The following is a 9304-nucleotide window of genomic DNA, read 5'->3' as shown; positions in this document are numbered from 1 at the left end:
AACCCTCCATTCTTCTTGGCCACGAAGAAGAAGCCTGCCGGAGGTGGACGTGCGGATGAAACCCTGCTGGAAGTGTCTTCAATGACGTTTTCAACCTGTCAATGACTGAGTCTGTAATACCAACATGTTTCAAGCAGACCACCATAGTACCTGTGTCCAAGAACACTAAGTTAACCTGCCAAAATGACTACTGATCCGTAGCACACACGTCTGTAGCCATGATGTGCTTTGCCTGGGATGCTGCTTCATTATATGCTTGGAACTTGCAAGTGTATACATGGAAGCCAGATGGAGGAACCCCTGAGAAGAACCAAGGGATGCGGGTTGTCATGGACGTGACACAGGGACTTTGTAGCCACAACATCACATGTGATAACGCAGGGAGTCAGGAAGCAGATTCAGTTAGAGTTTAATAATACAGAACATGGAACGATATGGACCGATACAAAACAAGCGCAACATGGAAGCGTCTGACATAGAAACACAAACAATACTACCTGATGACTGACAAGACAGAGTTCTAGATACATGGTAAGAAATGAAGGTAGTAATGAAGTCCAGGTGTGACTGATGATAGGGCGTAGGTGTGCGTAAAGATGGGTTGCCAGGACTGGTGGTTAGTGGACCAGTGACATCGAGCACCAGAGCAGGAAAGTGGGAGTAGACATAACAGCACACTTGTCTCGGGAAGGAAAAATGCAACACTGTTCTTACAAAATCATGGTTTATTCTCGGTTGTGCCAACCCAGACAAATGTACTAAAGCATGACATTGACGATGGGGACCCGGCTCCGATCCTACAACATGCCTATCAGCTGAACCCTGAAAAGAGAGAGTAGCTCCTCAGTGAGGTGGTAACTTTCCTCACGAGAAGAAAGTTACTATGGATTCCCCTAGAAATCAGAAATGTCCGTGGTAAGAACAACTTGGTTGCTGATTGTCTTTCAAATGTGGACAGTCAATACGTTTTGTGTTTAGTCAGTGTTTAGCCCTGGCTCACAATTATGACTGTAGGTTTTTGCTGTTATGGAGATTAGTTTTGTTTTGTTTGGGCTCGGTCCAAGGGGATCAGAGTTATAGAAGCGTACTTGAGTTTTTCACAACTATAGAAATACGAGGCCAAAAAACAAAAAGATGGTAAAAAATATATATGTATATTTACAAAACAAGTGTGTGTTTTGTCTTATATTTAATTGTTGAAAGCCAGTAGACACCATGTTTTATATGGGAGGTAACCCATTTTTAAGTAGCGAAGCATTTTAATTGATCATGCTGTGTAATGGAAGTTGCTTTCTGTTAGTGGTGAGCAAACTTGTTTTATCAAAAATATAGGATATATTTGATGTCTTAAAGCAGAAGATGATACAAGTTTTGGTTATTCCATTTGTGTTTTGAGGTTGCACGTTGGCACGTGAGGCATGCCATTTGGTGTCACCTCGTTAGTCATTATGTGTTACACATGTGCTAGTTTGTCATCTCGTTAGTGGAAAGTTGTTTCTCCTGTGCTGGCCCAGGTGATATTTAAGAGTGGCTGGCCCACTGCTCCGGTTGTTTTGAGAGATGTGAAGGATAAACACCTTTAGTTGTCGTGCCATTTTTGAGTTAAAAAACATTCCTTTATTTTATTTTGCGGCACCTTTTTGGTTTGATTCGTGTCTTTAAGTTTGGTGTAGGTTTTAATTGTGTTTGCCTCTTCTTGGGGAAATTTAGTGGACACTCATGGTGGGTGTCTATACATGCCAGTTCTTGATGCTGGTCAATTTTCAGTGGACACCCCCATGAGTGTTTTTCAGAACCCCTCCTAAAACCCCAACTGTTTCATTTTGGTTGTTTTCAGTGAATCTTTGTTAGTTCCCCTTTGTTTGAGAGACACATTTTGGTTTTCTTACTGGGGAACGTAACAAAATGCATGTTAAAATGATTTCATAGCTTTAGTGCATCAAGGCAGCTAATCAATATGGTTCATAAAGAGAAAATACTGCCAAAATGACACATTCCTGGCTGTAAAGGTGCATTACTCACTCCCCTAATGTAAAAGGAATGGCAATGCAAGGCTTCACAGGCATCAAAATCTGTTTCATGATATCTAAAGAAGAGCTAGGGAATGTTCAATGCCTCTAAAATGGTATGTATCACCCACTCCTGCAAATGAAAAGGTCTCAGACATTAGAAATGGACACTTTGGCTGGAGCAGTCCCTAAAGACTTCCTTGCTTAGCCAGCTTGATGTGTAGTTACCGTCCATCACCTGATACTGGTGGCCCTTCCTCATTTATTTGCTCAAATTAGTCAATCGGGAGATTTAAAAATGATGTCACAGAGCACTTATAATGAGAGAGCAGCATCAGCACCTGCCTGGAATCCTAATTGCGCCTTGTGAGCGAGCCTGAACAGAAACTGTTCATTTCCATTTTATCATGATAGATTTAATAGTCATCACTCTATGCACCGTCATGCCATTTTCAAGGAAGCCTTCCAGACGATATTCAGATCACATTATAGATTTGAATGAATTATGGCAAGACAAAAGATAATTTAAAAATGGATAATTGCAATATGCTGGGTCGTGGTCATGCTCATTAATTTACAACAATGCACACTCTCCTCTCTCTTTCTCTCCTCTCTCATCGTTTCAACGTGCATTTATTTCATTATGAGGTATTTGATGGTCATATCAAGGAGTATGTTATCGAAGATGACTTCCTCTCTCATACACTCAGGAAAACAAGGAAACAAAGTGGAGAACATTTAATAGTTTAATAATAAGCTGCTGTATACATTCAGTGATTATTCCGATGTTCATGTTGCCAAAAGCCATGGGTGAGACAAGCAAAAACATTCAGCTACAAGATCTATTTCATTGTATGTAATTTTGTCCTTTTTCATTTACAATTTTCCATGTTGTACATAGTTTAACTGTAAAGCAACTGAAAACCGCATTGCTGATTTGCAAGATGGTTCTTTGAAGAACTTAATTTCCTTTAAACATACGATTCCACCAAATCTGTTTGGTCATGACTGAAAGGTTTGTCTTGCTGTTCTTAAATATATTTTCAGACTCAATTCAAAGGAGATGATACATGATGGCACAGCAGTTGAGCAAAGCTTGTCTGCATACCTTCACCTTTAGTCTGTTACTTGAAGTGTTGACAGGGCCTATTCTCTGGTTCATATCACTAAGGCCAGTTCTGAGGTGAGGAACCAACAGGAAACCTTAGTCCAAAAACAAACACACAGAAATAGGTGGAATTATCTCACTAGCTTAAAAAACTAGCTTAATTAACCATCTTCTTCTTACTTAAATATTAAGATTAAGCAATCTTTACGGTTTTGTTTGCTTCTTTTTTGGTTTATTTTGCTATCTCACTCTAAGCTCATTGAACTGACACACTACTATTGGTGCTGAAATTGCAATATTTTTTGTATTTTTACATTTTCTATTTGTCCACACAGAAACTTGATGGCACAAGAACTGACCAATAAGAAACTCTTTACAACAAGGTAGACTGCAAGTCAACAGTTGCCAGGGTAACACAGTAAACAAAAACAAAAAACCAAGTTCATTTTGAAAAATAATCATAATCATTAAAAAATGCCAAATAAACAAAAGCCAGTTAATTTCAAGTATAACTTACTGATAAAATAACTACACGGATTTAAATATTCTCATTATACATTTTTAAATTATTTATAAAATATATTTTGGCATATGTTTTTTTGTTTTTGTTTGTGAAACAACGCTACTGTAGCTTCAGTTGAACACCAATGTTTATTTTTTTTTTTTTTTTAAACTCTTGAAACAAAACATTAAAGGGATTGTCACATAACAACAGGTTATTAAAAATGATAATAGTAAACCCTATACAGAGTTTCACATAGCAAGACGTGAGTGACGATCCCTTCTATCCTAGCCCCATAGTCAAAAGTCAGAAAAAGTACAAGACCAGAGCACAAAGTTCTAATTGTGCTCCACTGGCTACAATCAAGAATGGGCACAGGAGATTTCAAAAGCAATAAGTATTTTTTTATCTTCCTCATAGCTCAGTCGAAAGTCTGTCCCACTTCCCAGTGTTGGGAGTGCCTGGGCAGATAGCAAGAGTTCATTAAGCTCCATCAGTGATAAACCATAAATACTGTGCAGACCTCACAGTCTGGTGACACTGGGATGTCCTCCAGTGGGGGGGGGGGGGGGGGGGGGGTGTATACAGAGAATACGGATTCTCTTATCAGACCGAGAAGAAAATGAGACTGGGAATGTGTTCCTTCCCTCCTCCGTCTTCACTACTGACCACTGTTCAAGATGCACATAGAGGCAATGGTTCACAGAAGAAGAATCATGTGCATGTCTGTCTGTCTCCGTCTGTTGCACTGTGGGGAGCTTTACAAAGGAAACGAGGAGTCAATTTGGCAGCCGAGACAAAACCAAAGAAGGCAATCTCAGTTAGTTATGCAAAAACAGTCAAAAGGCAAAGTTCTGTACTTTTTTTATCCGTCACCATAGGTGTCAGGTCCTAAATCTGAACAGGGGAGAGGCAGAATCCGGCCGAAGGGGCAAGTCACACAGTCAACAGCAACCTGCCTGTCCACTGGCTGCAGAAAACGAACGGAAAACCAAACAAGAAAAGTACTGTGACTACAACAAAGCCACATCCACGGCCTTCACTTGTCTGGAGGAACACAACATGAAGCTCAGCATTTTCCAGTAATATTTCACATCTGGGCTTTGTCCTTAGTACTGTATACTACGCTCAAGTTGTGTCTTTCTCTCTCTCTCTCTTTCTTTCTTTCATCGGCTTGACTTTCACCTGCGTACACACTGCTATGGCGGAGTATGTGTGCGTATATATATATATGTATGTATGTATGTACGTATGTATGTATGTATGTATATGTATATGTATGTATATATATATATATATATACATATATATATATATATATGTATGTATGTATGTATGTATGTATGTATGTATTTGTGTTTGTTTACACTGTGTGTGTGTGTGTGTGTGTGTGTGTGTGTGTGTGTGTGTGTGTGTGTGTGTGTGTGTGTGTGTGTGTGTGTGTGTGTGTGTGTGTGAGTAGGCTCCCCTGAGGCCCGTTAGAGCACAATGTCCTTCAGGCGCTTGCTGCTGGGAGACTCCTTCTCAAGATGGCTGCCGTCGTGGAGGAGAGTGTTGATCTCCCGGACAGCCGGCTCGCTGTCCTTCCCCTCGGGCTGCCGCAGCATGCTGTGGTTGGCAATGCGCTCGGCGCCACGGCACCTGAGCGTGTTGTAGCCGGATGGCACCTTGGCCAGCGGGCTCTTCAGGTGCACAGGGGAGGTGATGGGACTGGCTGCTTCGCGCCCGTTGCCCGCCTCGCGCACGGCGCCGCCGTTGGCCTTGGGGCTGCACACCTGAGACTCCATCATTGTCCGCTTGATGCCCTTTAGCTCACCCCGCTCGGGGTCTTCTGGGCCATCCTTGCCGAAGGTGGCAAAAGTCCTTTTGATGGTGCCGGTGCCACAGTCCTCGTAGTGGGGCACATCTACGGTGGTGGCCTCAATAGACAGGGCGATGACGTTGTTACGTGGGTGGCCATGCTCAGGCGACTTGCCGCGGGCCGGACCAGGCACACGGGGCATCCAGCAGCGGTCCGAATGGCCCAGGATACGGCACTCTTCCTGGCAGTGGAAGCCTTCACTGGGGTCTGCAGAGAGAGGGAAGAAGGGGGAGGGTGAAATAAAAGGGAATGGTTAGATTCGTCTGTTGAACTGGCCGATTTGCCAGGACTCATTGACACTTTGCTTTCATGGATTTCACCATGCATTCTTTCAGGTCCTTTCATTTTATTTAACTTCATGTCAGAGTCTTTTAAAAATTAAGCAAAGTTTGTTGGAACCCAAACATCCCCAGTTCATATTTTCTGTGGGTAATTTCTCTCATGTCTGGTGTTCTTGCCGTTTACACAAGACTACAAGACTTGCTGTTACTTCCAGACGAATAGAGATCTGCAAGTTTGAGGCACTTCTAATGCGTCAATTAAAGGACGCATTGTTAAATCAAAGTCCATTTCCAGCTCATGCATAATTGGGTTTTCTGTAGTAACACTTGATGAAAGCCAGGGTTTAAATATTACCACTAAGAGACACCAGCTGCGTTGCCATATCGCTGCCTAGTTCATCTAGCTCAGTCTGTCATCTGCCGCTGAGTTATAAATATCTAATGATGTTTTAATGCTGACAAAAAGTCTGTATTACTACATATCCTTTGTGTTGGAGGGAAGGGCTTTCAGGGCGATGTTTGTATCATTAGAACAACAACAAAAAGAGCCAAGCACTCTTTGTCAGGAACTGAAGAGCTGTCGTCCTCTTCTCTGCCTTTGTTATCTAAGTAAGAACTGTATTTAGGATTTTTCTCCATAGGCCAGTCGAGTGAGTACTTGATGCTGAGGGCTTTGAATCCATACATATTTGATTATTGGCCATCTGCACTGATAACCTAACAAGGGCACATTCAAGATGCCCTCGTGTTTACGAATACCATCGAAGAGTGTTAGCCTCTCACCAAATCACACCCACTCAGAAAGCAGGCAAATAATGGCTTTATACAGACATATTAAACACATGTCAAGGGCAAGTGTTGTCATGAGAATCAAAGGATGTCGCATTTGTGAAAAAAGACTGAATATAACATGAATAATATCTACAGTATACCGTAGCTACCATGTTACAGGCCAAATAGACAGTCATTTACCTTAACCATTCATCCTCCCGATTGGTTCTCGCCTCCTAGGGGCAAGGGCCCCTCCTCCCACAAGAGAGGCCCAAGGTGACAGGAAGGGATTGTGGGAAGGAATTGCCATCGACCCTCAGCACACCACACGTTTAGATCTGGCACTCGCAGCTTGACAGATCACCTAATTAAAATCACTAATTATCTGTTTTCTTCCCCTCTTTTCTGCACTCTGAGGGGCACCTCTGCTTTGGGTGTGCCAATCTATATTTAAAGATTGCCTTCCAGGGACAAGGCTGCCGAAGCTGTCTCCCTCATAAACTGTGATCTGATGAGACTGACATGACTGAATGACTGGCTGGGTTAGTGGGCCATTTGAACCATGCTATGGCTGATCTCAGTATAGGATTATGTGGTCGTTCATGACCAGGGACACTAGAGCTCAAGAGGCCAAGTGGGTAGCCAGGACCATGGGTGACCAACGTCAATTCCATCATGAATGTTTCATGGGAGAGCTGTGCTAAAGGATTACCTTGAGCTTTGCTGTGTGTGTGTGTAGGTTGGTGTACCTTGACACAAATTGACTGTGTCTGCGTACTCTGGCCACACCCTCCCTCACCCCCTTTCTCTCTTTCATACGCACATCCATACCCGCTCCCGCCCACACACTTCGATGTGTACAGGGGAAAATTGTGAAATTAAAAAAGAATAGAAAATAAAGCTCTGGATCGACTGGTGGTTGTCTGTAATTACCAGGACCTGTGAACACACTCAAGTCCACATCTTGAAAGGGGATTTTCATCACCAATAGTCAATGTCATCACCATGGCAACAAGGGGTTGAGTTTTACCATTATCCATACTGCTAGTGGCAGAGACTGGTTATAGAACACCTGGCATCAAGAGACTGGTTATAGAACACCTGGCATCAAGAGACTGGTTATAGAACACCTGGCATCAAGAGACTGGTTATAGAACACCTGGCATCAAGAGACTGGTTATAGAACACCTGGCATCAAGAGACTGGTTATAGAATACCTGGCATATTGCACAATCCCAATCTCCCCTTCAAAACTTCTGCTCTCTTATGAGGCTCTTCCTTCTTTTCCAGGGGACTTGGATTGATAGATTTGAAACTTGTTTTCCCGCAGCCTGACTGAATGGTCTCAGGACACAAAGAAGACATAATCAAACACTACGCTTTATACAGAGCCGTCCATGCAACAGCAGTGAATAAACCCCTTTTCTCACCCTCTTCCTTTAGAGGGGTCTCCGGAGAGAGAGCGGTTCTGTTGTAACTGACATCGTTCTGAAAGCCTGAGCGCCATCAACAGAACATTCACATCCTGCCTCTGCTTAGAGGCTCACCACACAAGCAGATGTCGTTGTCAAAGGTCCCCTAGAAGATGACAGAACAACATTGAAAAGAAAGAAAAAGAAAGGAGAGCGATGGGCCATCGGTCAACCCCTGACAAAGCCCAATCTCTTACTGGGAAAAATCGAAAGAAGCTAAATCTAATGCTCACAAACAAAGCAATTAAAAGCTCTTTATAGCTCTGCTGAGGTCTGAAACACCACAAGCCAAGAGGAAGACCAAGAAGGAGGCACCCTCCTGCTGTGAATGCCTATTGAAAGTCATCAGGAAAATAAGCTTGCTAATCAGTTACGGGAAAAAGACTTAAAGTACAGAGCGGTTCTATATCAGTAGGAACATTTCCTAACTAGGATTTAATACCTATTAATTACTGAGGGCACTCCGTCGGGAGCCGGAAGCTCGCCTGTGTTTTTCAGTCATTCCAGATTTGAAATAGAAATTGAGTTAAATGGAGAGAAGGGGAAAATAACAAAATCACAAGGATCCAAGTCCCTCACCACTGCTGACAAATCGGAAATGTTGTGCTTTTAATTCCGAATTGGGAGTTCCAAAAAGTATCAAAGGCTTTGGGGAGCACTTTAAATATGTATGTCCTTATGCACACGTCGACCGGTGTTGGCGATTAATAAATATTGCCACGTCAAATTCAAAAGCCGTAATTTCCTGGTAGATATCGTCTGTGTTTTACCTGGAATAACATCAGTTTACATCAGCATGAAGAAGAGGGCCCACCTGTTCCCCCTCACTCCAGCATCCTTGGCTGTATTCATGCACTAGTAGCCTCGCTCATTCAATCGCCTCACTTCCTGTCCCCACCCTCATTCACGGGAAGGAGTTACAACCTTAGGTCTCGACAGATAGGAAGTCAGCGGGTGGCTCTATGAGCCTTGCACAGCCATCCCTCAGTTTACCGTTGCTAGTCGGATTTAACGATCCTCCCTAGTCGCACACCTGGAGGGGCTATTTGTTTGTGGCTAATGTAGCAAAAGTGAGAGAATCATCTGAATCGGTGAACGGCTAAGGATGAAATATCCTAACAGTGAAGACATAAGGGAAGTATTTTTATCACATGGAGAAAAGACTCTACCCCCTAAACACGTCCTGTTTGGCAGGGTAATGTGGTCTCACTTGAGAAACAAACACTGTTTTCCCTCCAAAAAGTTAAACAAGAGATCCTCCAGGTTGAAAACAGTGATGTAATCCTACAACATGAGGGGG

General features: G+C 42.9%; 1 protein-coding gene across 4 annotated transcripts in view; it reads right to left on the bottom strand.

Annotated features, from left to right (window-relative positions):
- Positions 1-2742: 2742 nt before the first annotated feature.
- The window catches only part of LOC135526551 (protocadherin-19-like), a 95169-nt gene continuing 88607 nt past the window's right edge, over positions 2743-9304 (bottom strand). For all 4 annotated transcript variants that reach the window (XM_064955033.1, XM_064955034.1, XM_064955035.1 and 1 more), the window contains exon 5: positions 2743-5687. In XM_064955033.1, coding sequence (XP_064811105.1) covers positions 5098-5687 — 590 coding nt within the window. In that variant the 3' untranslated portion in view covers positions 2743-5097. The remainder of the gene's footprint in view (positions 5688-9304) is intronic.

This window comes from Oncorhynchus masou, chromosome 32, assembly GCF_036934945.1.
Source record: "Oncorhynchus masou masou isolate Uvic2021 chromosome 32, UVic_Omas_1.1, whole genome shotgun sequence".
Classification (NCBI taxonomy): Eukaryota; Metazoa; Chordata; class Actinopteri; order Salmoniformes; family Salmonidae; genus Oncorhynchus; species Oncorhynchus masou.
This window is presented reverse-complemented; position numbering and strand designations above follow the sequence as displayed.